Source organism: Cannabis sativa, chromosome 3, assembly GCF_029168945.1.
Source record: "Cannabis sativa cultivar Pink pepper isolate KNU-18-1 chromosome 3, ASM2916894v1, whole genome shotgun sequence".
NCBI lineage: Eukaryota > Viridiplantae > Streptophyta > Magnoliopsida > Rosales > Cannabaceae > Cannabis > Cannabis sativa.
The window spans coordinates 44,166,597-44,187,167 of record NC_083603.1 but is presented as its reverse complement, the minus strand read 5'-3'; the positions used below and the strand labels follow the sequence as shown (position 1 = coordinate 44,187,167).

Genomic DNA, 20,571 nt, shown 5'->3' with positions numbered 1-20,571 from the left:
GGATTTGAGTCCGGGTCTTGTCGGAGTCTAAAATATTGATTAAGAAAAAAAACTGTTTAAAAAAATATTGAAAGTGATTTTTTTTTGTTTTTAAAATTTTGATTCTCAATTAAAAAATTGAAAAGCAAAAACAGTTTTATAGAACATATTTTTAAAAAATATTTTCACTTTTCTAATTTTAAAAACAAAAAACTGATTAAAAAAGTATTACCAAACGCCACCTATATTATTATAATAAAACTAACTAAAACACATAACATGTACATTCTACTTCTATTAACAAGTTTAATGTGATAATTAATCACTATTTTTGTTATCCATAAAATACTACCACTACCACTTAGAATTTTTTAGAGCACAATATTTACATACTAATACGCAGATATATTTTTATGCACTAAATTAAATTATTTTATATTGTTTGTAATTGTAACATAAATATTAAAGCCTAAAATATTAGTCCCAACTCCTTGAACTCAACCTAACCCAAATCCAATCTAACTCAACTCAACCCCTTATCTTATATACTAAGTAGAGTTAGATTGTACAATAATAAAAATAAATTGAATGATTTATAATTTTTCTAAAAGGCAATAATTGAATTGACTCATTAAAATACCTTTAATATAGTCAATCCAACCCAACCTAAACCATCTGCACCCCTAACAAGAATGGTGGAGCAGAGCAAAATGAGAAAAATAGAAAAACAACATTTTACATCGAAGTCTTCATAGAATTAATAAGACTCTTTTATACTATTTTTTAATAAAAATTTTAATAGTTTAAAATATTAAAAATAAAATTTAAATATCAATATATATATAAAGGAATCTTTTTAAGAGATGATGTGGCAGCCTCATTATGATCCTTTTCTAATCTCTCATTTCCTAATTTTTTGATTTATTCTTATTTTTTCTAATTTATTTGTTTAAACTCATTAATTGATCTTAATGATCTTAAATGTTTTTTGCAAATTTATTTTAGAGTAATGACCCTATTCTCTTTTCCATTATTTTCTTCTAGAGTTTTATCCCTTTCCATTCAATTTTAAAAAAAAAAAAACACCATTTTTCATGGCCTCTCTTTTCCATTATTTTCTTTTAGAGTTTTATCCCTTTCCATTCAATTTAAAAAAAAAAAAACCACTATTTTTCATGGCCTCTTCTGCTACGCTTGGACGAAATTGTTCTTGGCAAAATTACATCCTTCAGGCGAGATTTCTGTGGTGTGTGTATTTTGGTTGAATGAGTTTTTTGCTATTTTCAAATCATCAATCATCATCATCATCAACATGTATAAACTAATCTCTCTTCTTTTAATTTTTTCATTTATTCTTATTTTCTCTGATGATTTATTTTCAATAGCAAGTTTTAGATTTGGAGCATGCAACATAAATCATAGATTTTTTGTTTTTGGATTTGATAATTTCTAATCTGATACATGGATGGATGACAATTGCCAAAATTGAATAGAAAGAGAGTGTGGGAGTGAGAAGATGACAAGACTAATGTATATTTTACTTCGTAATATTGTCTCTGCTTCTTCCCCCCTCTTCATCTTCTTCAGTTTGGTATCTTCCACAAAATTGATAATTTAGATAAATTTCTATTCCCAAATATGATTCACTAATATTAGTATGATTTTTATAATCCATATAAATCTCTAATATATTATTATTTATATATTAAAAATTAATAAAAAAAAGATTTGGTATAATCTATAATTCTTTACCAAAAACATCTCCAACCCAACACTACAGTGGATTTTCTCACTTTTCACTCGAACTGGGAAAATAAATTTTACTGTTTTTTTTACTTAATCAAATTTCAAAAACGTATAGTTTTAAACTTTAATGTGTATTCTTTTTTCTGTTAATAAACAAATAACAATTCACTTTTTTACTAATTTTAAAATAAACATGGGAGACAAGTGTGAAAAAAAAAAAAAAGAAACAATGATAATTATACATTTGTATTTTTTTAAAAACTATGGTTTTAAGTTCCAAATAATAATTACGTTTCAATATTATTTTTATTAAGATCTGTTTGTTATAATAACAAACATAATAGAACTTTAATAAATAAATTAATTAAAAAAAATAATCAACTAAAATGTTTAACTTTTTTTATAATTTAGAATAATTATAATTTGTCACGTTGAAAAAATGGCTTTAGTTTGGATAATATAGAGTGAATAAAATACAAATAAAAAACAAAATGTGAAAACAACATTAAGAGAAATAATTGTGACTAATAAAAGCATATAAATTACATTTGACTAATAAATTATAAAAACGGAAATATATAATAAAACATTGATTCCATTAAAAAAAATTGATTACCTATTAAATGACATTGTACCCTTTATAGTTTTTTTTCCCACACTTTTTAAATATAAATGCTCTTTATAACTAAAAATAATAATGACCAAAATGTTTCGGTTACAATTATCTAACTTTTATATTCAATTACAATTTTCTAACTTTAATTTTTTTCTTAAATAATTAATAAATATAAATAAATTTTCTAGTAAAAATTTATTACTCTTTTTTAATCTGTGTGCTCTTAATTTTTCAGATTTACTTAAATTTTGTGTCATGTTTTCAATTATTTTTCTCTATTAATCTACATCAACATTGATATACTTTAATAACATTCATGAATAAATGAAAATCGTTAGAAGCAAAAAACTTGCTGAAGAGACTATAAACTTTTGAGATAAATACTAATAAAGATTATTTAATATCTAATAATTAAAAGTTTAATGAGTTATATATGTTTGCAACTGATATTAATTTATATATATATATATGCACTTTTCAATTACTTAGCAATATAATAAATTGTAATTGAATACACAAAATTAAAAAAAATACAATTATAGCTCATACAATAAAATACACATTCAAATCATTAATAGAGTAAAAGTGCAGTTAGGAGAAATAGACATGGGAGAAATAGAGTTAAAGTTTTATTTTGTCAGCTTCAACCATAATCAAATGGACTATTTTATTTTGAAATTAAATGTAAACTTTATCATTTATTTAATTTAATGTGTGTTTATCAGTTTTTTTTTTCTCTAGGAGAATTCTAATAGTCATCCAATTTAATTTCATAATTAGCAATTTAATGCCACTAGATGAGTTTGTATATTTAAAGAATGTTTTGTTTCATTATTTTCGCTCAACATTTTCTTCTTATATTGTGTTATCTCTTAAGCATTCTTTGAAGTTTATACCATGGAGTATTCTTTTCTTGAAGACTTGAAGAATGACAATGAAAGTTGGATCATAAGGATTAGACTTTGTAGGATGTGGGAGTCTACTAACACTAAAAAGGATGATGAATTAATTAGTCTGGACATGATTTTCATTGATGAGAAGGTATGTACAAATTTATTTCTCTAATTATTTATTTAATTTATTTTATAATTAACGTAATAAGTTTATTCGTTACAGGAAAATATTATGCATACAACAATTCGAAAATTATTTGTTTCAAAGTTTAAGCATCTTTTGAGTGAGGGTTCTCTCTATACTGTAAAGAATTTCAAGGTGGTTGAAAGTACAGGCGAGTATAGGCCGGTTTTACATGCCTACAAGATTATTTTTCAAAAAACAACTTCAATCATGAAATTAGAAGAAGGAAGCATCAAGATTCCAACAAACGGATTTCAATTCGTATCTCATAATTTGATTGATTCACGTATCAATAACAATACAATTCTCTCGGGTATTTATATAAAATTTAGTGTTCAAATGTGATATATAATTGAAAGTTTTCAATTTTCAAATTCTAACATCTTAATATTATTACTTTTTTTTTCTCAAAATATTAGATATTATATGTTTATGTGGTGTGGGAGACATTGAGATTGTTGGCGCAGGTTGGAAAAAAAGAGACTTGAAAATCATAACAGATTAGTAAGTTTAATTGAACCGCAACTATATCAATTTTTTGTTGCTACAATACATTACTTATAGAAATAATATTTATATTTTATCTTGGGTTCAACTATGTTAATGCAATTTTACCTTTCTATTTTACAGCTCAATCACATCAAAAATTACACTATGAGGTAAGATGGCAGAGATGTTTGATACAAATATGTATAAAAAAGATGAGGGTCCTATTATTGTGATAGTAACTTCTACCACAATAAAAAAATTTCAAGGTGATTATAAATGTTGATCTTAATATTACAATGCTATTTTGTTTACTATGTCTTTTTAATATAATTTAGATGGTTTCACAATTAACATAAATAGGTGAAATCAGTTTTTCTTCAACAAGTGCTACAAAATTATACATAAATCTAGAAATAGATTATGTAGCATCTTTAATTGAACGATTTTCAACCGTTGTCAATGGGGTGCAATATATTGAAAGCTCTAATGTGAATAAAGTTTCTCTTGAGGAAGAGATGTTCGTCAACCGAATGAACATTAAAGAACTATTAGAGGCTGACTGGGATGATGGAATGCAGGTGACTTTTCTTCATTTTCTTTTTCTCTTTACTATTATTGTTGTATTATTTCTCATTAGAGCTACATTATGTAAATTAAATTAAAAATATTAAAATAAAAAATTGATTGTAGGAATACAAAGTTACTATAAAGGCAAAGATTTTTGGAATTGATACCACTTTTGGTTGGTATTATATGTCCTGCAAAACATGTTTGAAAAAGCTTGTACTCAAAAATGGTGTTCATACCTGTGATCGTTGTGACAAAATATGTGACTATCCTCTTTTGATGTAAGGCAAATAGTTTTCTGGTTTTTTCTTTAAAAATAAAAATATCATGTTATTGTAACATATTTAATCTATTTTTGTTCTCTAATATAGGTACAAAATTCATATAAAAGTCAGAGATAAAAGTGCAGAGACAACTTTTGTCTTATTCAATCTTGTGGCTGAGAAACTACTTGATACATCAGTAAAGAAGATTTTACCTACAAATAACGATGAAGTTCCAGCAGTAATTCAAGCTCTTTGTGGAAAGGATTTTGTTTATAAATTAAGATTGAATCATTTTAATTTAAAAGATGGATATGAGAACTTTACTGTATCTAAAATTTTTGTGCCAGATGATATATTAGAACAAGCTCATGAATCCAAAAAGAGAGAGGTAATATTTCAATGCAAGTTCTAATTTCGAATCAAGAAAATATTAACTCAATACATTACATGTTATATATATATATATATGTAATTTAAGAAAATAAATTGTCCATTATTTTTGTAGGAAATAAATATTGACAGGAACGAAAATAATTCTGATAGAGTAATTCTTTTCACACTTTCTATATTATATTTATTGTTAAAAGAGTTAGGGAGATTAGTTCAAATAATAATTTTCTCTTTATTATTAACATATTACAGGATTTGGAAGATTTGGAAGTTGAAGATATGACTGTCGCTGGTGAATGTAGAAAGAGAAAATTTCAAATTGTTGATGATGAAGAGGAAGTCGATGATGATGCAAAAAATTAGTACACGTGTATTTAGTGATGGTTTTGGCCTTTTGGCTATCTTTCATTTGTGTGGTTGGAAAGATTTTGTTTCTTTTAAGTTGGTTTTAGTCTAAGTTTTTAGTTCAAAAAACTGTTTGTGTGGTGGTTGGGTGTGTATGCCATTTTCGTTTATGTGTTTCATGGTTGAATATTGGGCTTTTTGACTATTTATTTCCATCTATTGTTAATATGGTTGTTAAACCTCTAGACTATATGGATTTCTCAGTATTTAGTGTTTAAATTATTTATTGACTGTGTAACAGTAATTTTTCTATTTTATCAATGTCTTGATTGAGATATGTTATTATTTTAAATACAAGTTTTATTATTGTGAAATTTGAAACAATAAAACTAAAAACCATTGGGAAATATAAAGCAAAAATAAAATTGATTATTTCAATAATAATAATCAAGATCAATATGAAAATCAATAAAAATAAAAATATATATAAGGAAAAAAAGAATGTACAAAACATTCTACGTGCCAAATTTATTGTCCTTATTTCTTTTTTAATCTTTTAATTTATTGTCTTAATATTTATGTTATATATTTTTTGGGTTTCTTTTATCTCATTCCCTATAAAAGAAACAATGATAATTATACAAATATACTTACATCCTATATAAAAATAAAAACAAAATTTAAGGTTATTAACTTAATAATAAGCTTCATTCAAAATTGTTGGTATTTTTTTCAAAACTATGGTTTTAAATTCCAAATAATAATTACGTTTCAATATTATTTTTATTATGATCTGTTTGTTATAATAACAAACATAATAGAACTTTAACAAATAAATTAATTAAAAAAATAAATAATCAACTAAAATGTTTAACTTTTTTTTATAATTTAGAATAATTAAATTATAACACCATAGTTATATAGACTCTATTAATTTGTCACGTTGAAAAAATGGCTTTAGTTTGGATAATTTAGAGTGAATAAAATACAAATAAAAAACAAAATGTGAAAACAACATTAAGAGAAATAATTGTGACTAATAAAAGCATATAAATTACATTTGACTAATAAATTATAAAAACGAAAATATATAATAAAACATTGATTCCATTAAAAAAAATTGATTACCTATTATATGACATTGTACCCTTTATAGTTTTTTTTCCCACACTTTTTAAATATAAATGCTCTTTATAACTAAAAATAATAATGACAAAATATTTCGGTTACAATTATATAACTTTTATATTCAATCACAACTTTCTAACTTTTTTTTTTAAATAATTAATAAATATAAATAAATTTTTCAGTAAAAATTTATTACTCTTTTTTAATCTGTGTGCTCTTAATTTTTCAGTTTTTTGTAACAAGTAATGTACATTGTTATAATTGTTTGTATTTTTTTTTTCAAAACTATGGTTTTAAGTTCCAAATAATAATTACGTTTCAAAATTATTTTTATTATGATTTGTTTATTATAATAACAAACATAATAGAACTTTAATAAATAAATTAATTAAAAAAATAAATAATCAACTAAAATATTTAACTTTTTTTATAATTTAGAATAATTAAATTATAACACCACATAGTTATATAGACTCTATTAATTTGTCACGTTAAAAAAATTATATATACGTTTCATGAAACAATTAGAGTTTATTATGGCTTTAGTTTGGATAATATAGAGTGAATAAAATACGAATTAAAAACAAAATGTGAAAACAACATACAGATTAATAATTGTGAATAATAAAAGCATATAAATTACATTTGACTAATAAATTATAAAAACGGAAATATATAATAAAACATTGATTCTATTAAAAAAATTTGATTACTTATTATATGACATTGTACACTTTATAGTTTTTTTTCCCACACTTTTCAAATATAAATGCTCTTTATAACTAAAAATAATAATGACAAAATATTTCGGTTACAATTATATAACTTTTATATTCAATCACAACTTTCTAACTTTTTTTTAAAAAAATAATTAATAAATATAAATAAATTTTTCAGTAAAAATTTATTACTCTTTTTTAAAAAACTTGCTGAAGAGACTATAAACTTTTGAGATAAATACTAATAAAGATTATTTAATATCTAATAATTAAAAATTTAATGAGTTATATATGTTTGTAACTGATATTAATTTATATATATATATATATGCACTTTTCAATTACTTAGCAATATAATAAATTGTAATTGAATACACAAAAAAAAAAAAAATACAATTATAGCTCATACAATAAAATACACATTCAAATCATTAATGGAGGAAAGATAACGAATGACTCTTCAAATTGATTTTAGAGAAATCAACAAGTAATCTGAAAAAAGAAATCAATAATTACTTGGAGAAGATATTAACAAAACAAAATAATGAGAAAACCCTAACCTTTCAACTTTCGTATTCTTTTTTCTTCTCCTCTTGCCTATGAACTACAGAAACTAACGAAACAATTTATGCGGAAAAAACCATTGAGTCAAGGGCACAAGAATCCCAACGTAGTTATCAATAACAAAGGTATATGCTTTTTTTTTCTCCTTCATCTAATTAATAAACAATCTAGCTATATATAATTTTTTTTTCTTTTTGGTAAAGATATAGATTGTAATTGTGATATGGTACTGGATTTTGGTTTCAACATGTTGAGGTTCCAGTGACTACTCCCAAAAACAATGAGATTTTGGTAAAAATGGAAGCACTTTGAATCGAGTGGTCTGGAAAAATCTTCCCTACATTCTTGGTATTACCTGTTGTGTATTTATATAACTGATGAAAGGAAAAGTTGAGCCTGATGAGATAGTGAAAGAGGTACTCATATGGTTGGTGAAGTAGCATTGGTTGGACAAGGAGTCAACAATTCATAGCTGGTGACAAAATCTTATTTTAGCCATGCGGTGAGATACCTCTCTCATATATATGTAAGTATATTTTAAATATTCCACTTACAATTAATTTGTTCTCTAAAGCATGATGATTTTAATAATTTAATATTATACAATGAAGTTGGTCATTTATGAAAAATTCTAAATAATAATTTTGATGGACTCACTTCAATTTTTTTTTTAATATCATTGATAGTCATTAATATTAACATTATCTCTATAAAAGAAATAGTCAAATAATGTGATAAGTGTTTAAAAATTATATGAATATGATAAATAGCAAGTTACTAATATGTAAACATTCCTTTTTTAGAATTAATTAATTATAATTAACTATTTTCTTAAAATAATTAATTAAATATTTAACAAGATCTCTTTTAGCAATTAATATTTATAAATAATTTTTTATTTATTTAAATCTTTACTCTAATTATTTTAACAATTAAACCATTTAATTATAATATTTACAATAAAATTAAATTTCTTTTTACACAAATTAAAATTCTCTTCTTATAATAAATTTTTAAATAATTAATTATTTTTAAATGATTTTTAATTATTTTGTTACAATTAGATGAACTAAGTATGAAGCCTCAAGCTAGTCAATCGATAACAAGTGTAGCCATTTTTTTCTAAAAAATTCTTCAATTTATTTCACTTTTTACTTAATAAATATTTAAATAAAAAAAATTAAATAATTAAGTGTAATAATTTAAAATTAAGATTACAAGTATAATAAAATTTAAATTATGAAATTATATGTATATAATTTTAAATTATTAAAAAATTTGCTATAAAATTTTAAATAATTTAAGTGTAAAAAAATAAATTGCTAAAAGATCCTTATATAGTAATAAATTGCAAAAAAATAATTAATAATAATAATTAATTTAATTTTAAAATATAATTAATCTTAATTAAAGTTTTATAAGGAAATAAATTATTAGGTTACTTTCAGGTTACAAGTTATTTATTAATTATTTTTATTTAATTTCCAAATTAATCACAACCATCTAATAGTAATCCAATGACTTAAAAAAATATAACCACGATAGTTACAATAAAATTGTAACTATTGAAACCTCTTCCAACAAGTATTAAGCTTATTCTTTTATTTATAATGTATATATAGCAAATTTCTAAGTATAAATATAATAAGATATAGAGCAACAACGTGGTTGTCTTGGGCAGAGTACTGGTACAATACTACTTTCCACTCCTCCTTGGGTTGTACTCCATTCAAGGTGTTATATGGGCGTGACCCACCAGCATTAATTCGGTATTCTGAGGGATCCACTTCTGTCTTGGCACTCGAGCAGTATTTGGAAGAACGAGATGGGTTTTTGGATGATCTCAAAATGCACTTGTTGCGTGCTCAACACAAGATGAAGGCAGCATCTGATTCTTCTCGTCGACATGTTGAGTTTGCAGTTGGCGATCGAGTCTTCCTTAAGCTACGTCCTTATCGGCAGAAGTCCTTAGCCCTCTGCAAGAATGAGAAGCTGGCTGCTCGTTTCTATGGGCCCTTCACTGTTCTGAAACGGATTGGTGTCGTCGCTTATCATTTGGACCTTCCCACATCATCAGCGGTTCACCCCGTCTTCCATGTGTCCCAACTCCGTGCGGCGGTTGGTTCAGCTCACTCGTCCCCTACCATACCTCCTACATTGACTGCTGATTTGGAGTTGTTGGTCGAACCTGCGGAACTTTTGAATGTGCGTCAACGGCCTACACCTACGGGAGCTCCTATCGAAGTGTTGATTCGTTGGAAAGATTTGCCTCTTTTCGAAGCTACTTGGGAGAAGTTTGACACCATTGCAGCCCAGTTTCCAGATTTTAACCTTGGGGACAAGGTTCGGGATTTTGGGGGGGGGGTAATGATACGAATGTGAGGCCTCCTATTAAGTTTACTTATGCTAGAAGGGGTAAGCAAGGTAAATTGGCTTAGGAGGGGGTATTTTGGTAATTGTCTTTAGTAGTGAGCTACCTTTTGTATGGGAAAGGATTGTGATTTTCAGTTATGCAATTTGTAAGAGAAAACTACCTCTTCTGCATCAGGTGAGAGCTGCCATAGCTCTCTACCTTGTGTGGAAGCTTATTTCCTCTGTTTTGATATTCAATAATAGCTCCTACTGTGAATTTCACTACTGTGCCTACTGTTACTTTGTTGTGTGTGTGCTGGTTATTATTTGAACTACGAGTGCCCATCACTTTCCTGCCCTCCCTTTACCGGGATTAGGCGGAGGTCAAGGATGGAGCAAGTGAAGCATTCCTTGAAACTCCCGGCTCCTATGTGCATCCCTACCTATGACATTATGACACTAATGTTGATTTAGACCATAACCTAAGCACCACACTGTTGAATCCAAACTATCCTAAAAGTAAACACTATTGTGAATCCAACTCTATTAACAATATATATTTGATACTCATATAACATTAATATTCATAAATGATCCACTTTTCATATTATCAAACATCTAATACAAAATTCCATACAATCTAATTGTCTTTCAATTGTGAATACTTATTAAGCATTGTAAAGCCTAATACAAAATTAAGTAATTAATTATGTTATAAATATCATAGTATTAGAATGTCATGTAAATAATGTATAAATACGATGAATTGTGTTTATACAAAAAGGTAGTGCTTATCTCATTCTCCATCATGGGGAAATACTCAAGAGAAAAGAAAGTTTATTTTTTAGAAGATTCAAAACCTTCTTTGTAACCTCCAACAATGACGACAAATTAGGGTATCTTTGGTAACCATTTTAAAAATGGTTTTTTGTTTTTAAAATTGAAATTTTGAAAACACCAATAAAAATTGTGTTCGGTAACTTAGTTTTACTTTTTATTTTTAAAATTAAGAAACAAATTATATTGAATTTTAAAAACAGTTTTTATATGATTTTAAAAATTTTTAAAAACACTTTTATCTTGGCTCTCTCTCTCTCTCTCTCTCTCTCTCTCTCTCTCTCTCTCTCTCTCGTTACAATCACCTTCATCAGAGGAGAGCTTCATTTCCATGGCTTCAAAGGTAAATCTCTTCCTCACTGTATATTTATTTGGTTCTATATTCCTCTCTCTCTATAGATCTCGCCTCTCTCTCTCTCTCTCTCTCTCTCTCTCTCTCTCTCTCCTTATTTCTCAGACTTTTTTTTGTTATTCCTTCATTCTCAGATCCGAAAATGAAAAATGAGAAGAGAATGACAATGAAAGTTGTTTCTTAGAGAGAAATATTTTTTTTTGCTTTTTAACCATAAGTGAATTTTTGCCTTTCAAAAAATAAGATAAATTTGCATCGTAAATACTTAAGTTTAACTATGGGTTACAAATAAATATCCAAGTTTAATTTTTAACGGTAATAATACTTAAGTTATATTTTTAGAACTTCCGCAAGTACCTATCCATTAAGTATCACGCTATTATTGACGTGCTATTTTCTTATTGATATATTTAAATTCATTTTTAATTAAAAAGTAAAAATTTAATGAGGTGAACGTATTTAGGATGCCACGTGGTGGTTGACTTGACACTTAACGATCATGTGCTTACAAAAATTTTAAAAATATAATTTAAGTATTGTTACCGTCAAAAATTAAACTTCGATATTTATTTTCAACCAAGAGTAAAATTTAGGCATTTATGCCACAAATTACTCAAAATAATATAAAAAGAGGGGTTAAATTGTCAGAAAAAACTTTATGAGTAGCCATTTCTTGAAATAACTCTAATTTTGTGGTTTGTGAAATAACAAAGGTCGGTCTTTTATTTTTCTATTTCTCCTATTCTTCTTTCTTCTTCCTTCCTTGTACTCCTCGTGTCCAGCTTCACCGCCATCAATCTCCACAAACCCCAAAGCTCTAATCTTTCACGGTGGGTTTTTGCTGTTCTTCATCTTTTTCATCATGGCATTTATTAAATTTCATATGCAGTAATTTTCGTTAACTACAACTTTCTGAATCTATGTATGTTTGAGATATCTATGAAGAAATGGAAAATTTTGAATCTTGTTATCTTAAAAATTATGAATGTTTACATTAGATTATCAATGGTTTTGGTCTCTTTATCTCAAACCCCTAATTGTCCCTCTTTTTTTGATTGATTTGAATTAGTAGCAATGTTGTGATCCTGTTTAGTATTTGGTCCCATTTGGGTTTATGTATGTCTGACCTTTTTATTGCTTTAATGGTTTCTGCTAAAGAAGGATATGGAAAAAAGGGTCTTTCTTAATCTCATTTCTCTGTTCTTGTAATGGTTTGGAAGTTGAGAAAATTATGATCTTTTTTCTTTAGTATTAGAATGATGCTGTATAAATTTTATTTAAGAGGACTCAAAAAGGTAGCTGTAAGCCTCAAATGGTTAGGTATGTGATGAGCCCCTGGTCTGATGCGTCTACCAAAAGGACAGCCATAAGGTCAAGCTTAAGTTTTAGAGCATTGTTATTGGGAACCAGTGGTGCCCGACACCTTTTGTAGGTGGCACTCCACGATTGGTTAGCGATATTCTCTAAAAGCTATTTTTTTAAGTTAGATGAGACCTGATATTTAATTACATCAATAGCGGTATGACACCTCGGAGGGTGCTAGGCACCAGTGATGCCTTTTAGCAATTCTCAAGTTTTATTACAGCAAGTGATTCAGTTTTTAGTCTTTGTTTTGGTTAGTAGTTGTTGCTGATGTAGCAAGCTTTATTCTCTCTCTCTCTATATATATATATAGCTAATTAGAACTTGGTTTCAGTCATGTTAAAAGAGTTTAGAATTGAGAGAAATCTCTTGGGAGAGATATCTACACCTCTTGAAATGTTAGAATAGGAGAGAAAGCCTATCGAAGAGCTATTTCGTGTAATTCTTTGGTGATTAATAAAAGCATTCGGTTGGGATTTCAATATTTGTGTATGAATTCTTTCTAATCTAAGAAAAGTCTATCAGTATGTGCTCTCAAGGTCTTAGATTTGAGCTCTTCATACCTACTTGGCGATTCACATATAGTTTTCTGGTTCTGAAACATTAGAGGTATTGAATAAGAGACTCTACTTGTATATTTATAACCAATTACTTTATAATATTTTTCTCATATTTTATAATTTCTTTTTAAATTTTGCTATAAAATAACATAACTCTTTTGAAAAAGAAATACATATTTTTACAAACTTATAACTTAAAAACCATGAAAATAGGTTCCCCTCGTATTTAATTGAGTTAGCCCATACGAGGCCCAGTTACAAAACCAAAGGTGTGTTTCAGACATAATTCTCTTCATCCTTCCAAAGAGTCTTTTTTTCTTTATTTTATTTTATTGATTATTGATAAGCACATCCTTCCAAAGTCGTAGCACAACTCCTTGGCTCTCTCTCCGTTACTCAATCTCGCCTTTCTATCGCCCCTTTCTCGCCCGAAGGTGTGTTTCAGACATAATTCTCTTCATCCTTCCAATGAGAAGAGAATGACAATGAAAGTTGTTTCTTAGAGAGAAATATTTTTTTTGCTATTACAGGCAGAAGATTGAAGTATCCACTTCAGGCACCTTGCTGGGTTCTCGGCACCTGCTTCATCTTCCTCCTCTTGGCATCACAGGTTTCTTCTCTCTCTCTCTCTCTCTCTCTCTCTCTCTCTCTCTCTTCTGGTTAGTTTCATTATCTCTTTTCCTCGTTTTTTTTTTTGGTGTATGAAATCATTGTTTTAGTTGGGTGAAGATAGTTCGGATTTTCCGTTTTAATTTCTAGTGATTTCCACGTTCGTGTTATCCATCACTAAACATGGAGAAGAATCAATTTTTGTATCTGATATGCATTCTATCTTTGTATTTTGAGGTTTCCTTCTCACTCTCTTTCCAACTCTTGTGTAAACTTTCTTGATTTTTCTGTTTTGGTCTCACATTAATAATCAAGTGGTTTTTGAGTTTTGAATGTTGGATTTAATTATGATGGGTAGGTTCAGTTTTATGATGTGTGTATTGCTCCAATTTTGGTGAAATTTTGGCTCTATTATGATGCCAATAATGATGAAGGGTGTGCTTCTTAAATGGGTTTATGGAGTCTAAATTGTTCCAGATATATGTGAAACTTTGAACAATGATGTTGGTAAAGAGTGATGAATCCTTTGGTGCTGTTAATGATTGAAAATGTTAAGTCTGATCACTGTTTGAAATTTGAATGTTATATAAAGTCCCAAAATTTCTTTCAGTGGTTGTGGTTGTTAAGTCTGATCAATAAATTTTGGATCTTTATTGAGCTCTGTCCTGCTAATTATTGAACTTTAAGCAACATCTCTTTTTCTTTTCATTTTTTCAACTTCTTTTAGTCAAATATGCACCGAGCTGTGTAGAACTTGGAAGCCTTGACAATTGGCTACACGTACTTAAATGAGGAACTTTAATAATTCTCTAGTGACCTAGTGCTTGTAGCTATGGCTGTATGTAAACAATTAATTAAAACTAAATAAATAAACAAGGGCCTAGCTGAGGTGAGCTGGGGTAGAGTGCCCTTTCATCTCAAATATCTTGTTAATCGTGGCCAACACTACTACATATGGGTCATGGTGTAGTGCTGGAGTTTGCGTGTATGGCCCTACTAATTCAGTGTAATTAGAAAAAAGAACTAACAAGAAGAGGTTCTAGATAGTTACCTTCTATATATAAATTCTAAAATACACATGTATATGGAATTTAATAAAATCTGACTATGCAAATATTTTTTTTTATACCATTTCTGTAAAAATATAGCTTTTTTTTTCAAAATAATTATTTTATGAGAAAAATTTAAGAAAAAGTTGAAAAATATAAGAAAACCAAATAAAGTAACCTTAAGGTAAGGTAACTAGATGGGTAACCAATTACTTTATACTATTTTTCTCATATTTTATAATTTCTTTTTAAATTTTGCTATAAAATAACATAACTCTTTTGAAAAAGAAAGACATATTTTTACAAACTTATAACTTAAAAACCATGAAAATAGGTTCCCCTCGTATTTAATTGAGTTAGTCCATACGAGGCCCAGTTACAAAACCGAAGGTGTGTTTCAGACATAATTCTCTTCATCCTTCCAAAGAGTCTTTTTTTCTTTATTTTATTTTATTGATTATTGATAAGCACATCCTTCCAAAGTCGTAGCACAACTCCTTGGCTCTCTCTCCGTTACTCAATCTCGCCTTTCTATCGCCCCTTTCTCGCCCTAACTCATCAGCTCTACCCTAGATAAATTATCAACCTCGTTCACAACTCATCGGGGACCGGAGATCGGAGATCGTAGATTAGGAATTCCTTTTCAATCATTGGCCGCCGGATAAACAATTACTGCACTCACAACAGGTACTGTATGTAATTACGGTTTTGTTGAGGCTTCTAATGAGGATTAAATACAAAGAGTCGATGGAAAATGTGTTTGTTTGTTTGAGTATTCTCAAGTTATTATATCTGATTTGTATAGAGTTCTACTTGGGCATTCTACAGGGATATGATTTAGCTTTTATCCAATTCTCTTTTCTTTTTTTTTTCTTCTTTTTAATAGTAGTTAGGTTTTATGATGTTTAGTTGTAAGATTTAGAAATTGAGTATATTATTACCATTTAAAACGTTACAATACGAATTTATGTTTATAATCATAAGATATTTTGTTCTAATCTTGATGTTTCCGAGATTTTGTCCTCATTCTTTGGATTTGAAACTTAAGGGCCAGGGCCAGTGAAACTTTCATAATTTTCTGATTTTGGTTCAATAATTTTTATTTTCTGTTTCTTTCATGTGAATCCCTTGTGTATGGTATTTGTTCCTGCATATATTTTATTTCAGTAGTGTGTTTAAGTTTGGGATAATTCTATATCTTGATGTTGATCATGAAGTGTTTGGTGACATTGAGAAACTTCTCTCCAAATAAAATCTAATTTATGGTGTTTCTAGGCGAATTGTAATTATTTTAGCAACTCACAGTGACAAATAAGTTGCCTGAACAATGTTGTGTTGTTGATTGGAGAGATATTAAAATGTAAAATATATCTTATATATAAAAGCTGTCTTAAATTTAATTTAGAACAGTTGGATAGGGTTATGGAGTTAGAGTCAGCTCAACTCATCTTAAATGGTAACAGCTCAAGCAGTCATGACATAACATAACCCATTACTACAAAAATTTGGGTTGGGTTGGGTTGGGTTGGCATGGTTGTATGTTTTCAATTTTGTGCGCCCTAATTCGTGCAAGAGCTTTTCTGCCCCCGTCAACGGCGACCCACTGCCCCTCCTAACTTCCTGGGTGACTCCACTTCCAGATCTCCCTCTCCTCTGCCATCAACCATTTACGGTATCACTTTTGGCCTTTTGGGTTTGAAGTTTGATTCTGTTGTAGATTTATTTATTTTTTCTCATGTAAAATCTACTTTTTGATTTGTGTATGTCGTTGTTGGGGGTGGCAATGGAAGCTCTCTTTTATTTTAAAGATTTTAAGACGATTACAATTCATTCATCTCTTAAACACTTTGTTTTTACCGTGTGCGAAAAGATATTAATTATCTTTATCTGTTATTAATTGTTTCATGATCATATAGGAAAGCCATACCAATAGCATGGTATTTTTGGGCCTATCTTCCTTTGAGATGATATTTGGCCAAAGACTTTGCTTCTGTTCTTTGGTCCACTGCTATAGGAATGTCATACTATAGCCCACTGTTTAGCTAAGTTGGCATTTACTTTACAGGACACTAGTATAGTGGCCAGGGATTTCCTCTGTATCTGGGCTTGATGCTATTCCAATGTGTGTATTCTTTAATCTTATGAGTTTAATGAAATCTTTTCTTCAAATAAAATATTAATAAATTAAATAGAACTTTACTGCAATGTTTGCATGGGAGTGTGATAAATCACAATTGGGTGAATCACCATGTGAATAGTTTGTTGAATGCTTTGACAGTTGACACTTGACAAAATGACATCTAGGTTTGGTTGGCAGTCAAATTAAGGACTTCAATCTACATGTATCTGTATAAATTAAAAACGAAGTATATAATAAAAGTAATGATAAATGTATGAAAGGATATGCTTTGTGGTGATTCTGTTCATTGGTATTGCTCCTCTTTCATCTCATATATATATACATATATATATATATATCTATATATAGCCTCTTGCTTTGGACGTATTGACTTACTGTTCACCACATAATATATATATTTATATATAGCTATCCCTACAGTCCTTTTGCATCTGTAATTGTTTTAAAGCTTATTTTTCATTTTTTTTCCTTAGCCCGAAAAGGGAGTTTCATAGTTAATCTCCTTTCCCCCTCTGCAAGCACATAGCTCTTGTCAGTCAAGCTAATTTGTGTAATTAAAATGTTACACAATTTAAAGAGTATTTTTATGCTCCAGCATGTTACACATGTATGAAAATGTGTTGTTTGAACATTTTTAGATTTGATTTGCATTAGGGACATGAAATTGTTGTTGATCTCTAAATAGGTATCTCATTTTTTCTAGGAACATTGCTTCTAATATAGATACATATAAATAGAATTGATTTGTGCCTGAAGAATTAATTTCATTGCTTTACAACATGGTATATATTGTTTTTGACATTTAGTTTGTTGTAGTGATACTTGTTTGTTTATTTGTATGGGAGAGGGTTAATAGTTATGACTGTAAAACTATGATTGTCATTATGGAAGGTCAGCTTATATGAATGCCAAGAACCAAGAATTGGCTCAAAAAGGGGAATGTTCATTCCCATCCTTGCCGATCCGATTTGGGATCCCTGGGCTTTGCTATTCAATCCTGTTGTGGAATTGATAGAAACATAGTTGGTCGTCTTGTTATTTCCTTTTATTCTAGATTGAATTATAGAGTTGTTATTACTCAATTTTTATTGGAAGATCTCTGACTCATAGTCATTGATCGGGTAGAGTTGGCAGTTGTTTAATCAGATTGGAAACTTAGGCATTTTTTGCAATCTTTTGATGCTTTATTGCTGGCAGTTTAGTGGGCTTTTAGTTGAAGATGCTATTAAGATTTTTGGACTTTCTTCGATTTACCTATTAATGGATATTTTTCGTTTACCTTTAACAAAAAAGTATAAAAAAAGAAATTAGATGTTGAGGATCATGCATTATGGCCCGAAGCTTTTTGTTTAATGGTCTCTTTCATGATGATTCCAAAAAAGGAATACATGCAAGTTTAGATAATGAAAGATGGTGTGATAGAACAAAAACTTGTGAATTTAATCAATGTAATAGTTCTAATTTTTATTTAACTAAATTTATAGGTAATTCAAAACTTAATATCACATAACATTTGTTAAGATTAAATAAAATAGTTTTGACACTAAATCCAAACTTTTATTTCAGAATCACACCTAAAAATACAAATAAGCGCAAAGAAGCAGGAAAGTTTAAATAATGGTGGGGACTGTTGGGTTGTATGAACCTGATACGTACATGGAAGCTCGGCCAACATACCCACTTGAATGGTATTCAAAGCTGGCAGCTCTCACTCCTCACCACAACTTGGCTTGGGACGTTGGCACGGGCAATGGCCAAGCTGCTATTGGGGTTAGTTTTTCTTTTCTTCATCATCTATTTCTTTCTCGTGATTTATTCATTTTGTTTATGAAATATATATAGGTCGAAGCTCTTTGTTTTTTTGACTGTTTCCTATAGAAACTACACCTCTAAAAGGATCATATCCATTTTTTAAAAGGATTTTATCACATCCATTTAAAGTGGTTAGTTTTAGTTTCTTATAAGGATAATGGTCATTGATTTCAGCTGATTAATTTAAAAACTCCTATGACATGAAATCTAACTCTAGATCACTAAGATCAGAAGTGCCTCCATCCCTTTTTTTCCTATTTTTTTTCCTTTCACATTGTTCTCATTTGGCCATGATTTTTATATCACACTGTTGATCTCGTTTTCAGATCACTAAAATCGTCTTTAACAACTTCAATTTTTATGACGTGTAATTTTATTAACGAAGTTAGACTAAATCATCTTTAATAGCCTCAATTTTTATGTATGTATAGTAACGAAGTTTCAATGACCAGGTGTCTGAGCACTACAAGCAAGTGATTGCAACGGATGTAAACATGGCCCAGCTAGAGCGAGCTACTCCCCATCCTCGAGTCCGATACCTCCACACTCCTCAAACCATGAATGACAACGAATTAGTGTCGTTGATTGGGGGAGAAAACTCTGTGGATCTAATAACCGTTGCAACAGCAGTTCATTGGTTCGACCTTTCACACTTCTATTCTATTGTTTCTCGGGTTTTGCGCAAGCCAGGAGGAGTGCTTGCTGTTTGGTGCTACTTTGACATGGCTGTGAGCCCCGAATTCGACTCCCTCTTCAAAAAATTTCACGACTCATTGCTGCCGTTTTGGCCCAAGGAAGTCAGAGACTACGTGCATGAGGGTTACAAAACGTTGCCGTTTCCATTTGAGAGTGTTGGGTTAGGTTCTGAGGGGAATCCACTGCCCTTGGAGATACATAAACAACTTTCTTTGAATGGAATTTTGAAGCTGTTCAGGTCTTTCTCTCCTGTCAATGTGGCTAAGAGCCAGGGTCTGGATTTGTTATCCCCAGAGGTGGTTAAAGGCTTTGAGAATGCTTGGGATGGACCTCTTACTTCGGTCAGGGATGTTACCTACAAAGCTTTTATGCTAGCTGGAAAGGTTAGGTCTTAATTAGTCTTGTGCTTTTTATTTCTACTGAATAAGTTGTAAGAATTTTATTAATCTTGTGTATAAACATTAGTAATCAAAGCTTTTATATTTTTAATATTATAAAAATTTATAAATAATATTATTAATAGTAGAAATTCATAATTTTTTATAAAATTTTTTATTAGTAAAATAATTTTTTATGATCACAGAAATGACCAAAATTATATTATGCGATTATAAACGACCATTATGGTCGCAAAACGACTATAGATTTACAGTGTGCGATCATTATAGTCTCATAGAGTAAATTTAGTGAGGTAATTTTATAAAATTTAGTGTTTGAAATGGTTAGTTTGGTAATTTCTCCATTTGGCTTTCTTAAAAATACACAAGAACGAGTCAAGTTGTTGTATTGAAATATATCTGTATATTCTGTGGTCCTCTTCCTCACACGGGAAAAGAAAAGAGAGGGGCCTTTTGAGCTTTGAAAATTGTACTATGAGGAATTTTGATGTATTTCTCAACTTTAAAGGTGAAGATAT

General features: G+C 28.9%; 2 protein-coding genes across 13 annotated transcripts; both read left to right on the top strand.

Moving 5' to 3' along the window:
• The first annotated feature begins 544 nt into the window (after window positions 1–544).
• Window positions 545–5,812, top strand: LOC115713666 (uncharacterized). Of its 3 annotated transcripts, none has more exons than XM_061111942.1 (10): window positions 545–1,225; window positions 3,219–3,382; window positions 3,458–3,731; window positions 3,838–3,922; window positions 4,049–4,173; window positions 4,268–4,485; window positions 4,598–4,755; window positions 4,846–5,128; window positions 5,246–5,284; window positions 5,383–5,812. In XM_061111942.1, the coding sequence occupies exons 5-10, from the start codon at window positions 4,083–4,085 to the stop codon at window positions 5,491–5,493; spliced, it is 900 nt and encodes a 299-aa protein (XP_060967925.1). In that variant the 5' UTR covers window positions 545–1,225; window positions 3,219–3,382; window positions 3,458–3,731; window positions 3,838–3,922; window positions 4,049–4,082; the 3' UTR covers window positions 5,494–5,812. The 3 variants fall into 3 exon arrangements, with proteins under 3 accessions (XP_060967925.1, XP_060967924.1, XP_060967926.1); XM_061111941.1 differs by having other exon boundaries at window positions 545–1,293; XM_061111943.1 differs by lacking the exon at window positions 5,246–5,284 and having other exon boundaries at window positions 549–1,293.
• Window positions 5,813–12,112: 6,300 nt separating this feature from the next.
• Window positions 12,113–20,166, top strand: LOC115709142 (uncharacterized). Of its 10 annotated transcripts, XM_061111935.1 has the most exons (6): window positions 12,156–12,257; window positions 13,563–13,618; window positions 13,712–13,783; window positions 13,880–13,959; window positions 18,714–18,917; window positions 19,412–20,166. In XM_061111935.1, exons 5-6 carry the CDS (start codon window positions 18,765–18,767, stop codon window positions 20,048–20,050), a joined length of 792 nt encoding a protein of 263 aa, XP_060967918.1. In that variant the 5' UTR covers window positions 12,156–12,257; window positions 13,563–13,618; window positions 13,712–13,783; window positions 13,880–13,959; window positions 18,714–18,764; the 3' UTR covers window positions 20,051–20,166. The 10 variants fall into 10 exon arrangements, with proteins under 10 accessions (XP_060967920.1, XP_060967912.1, XP_060967913.1 ...); XM_061111929.1 differs by lacking the exon at window positions 13,563–13,618 and having other exon boundaries at window positions 12,120–12,257; XM_061111931.1 differs by lacking the exons at window positions 13,563–13,618; window positions 13,712–13,783 and adding an exon at window positions 16,426–16,679 and having other exon boundaries at window positions 12,127–12,257.
• Window positions 20,167–20,571: the final 405 nt, after the last annotated feature.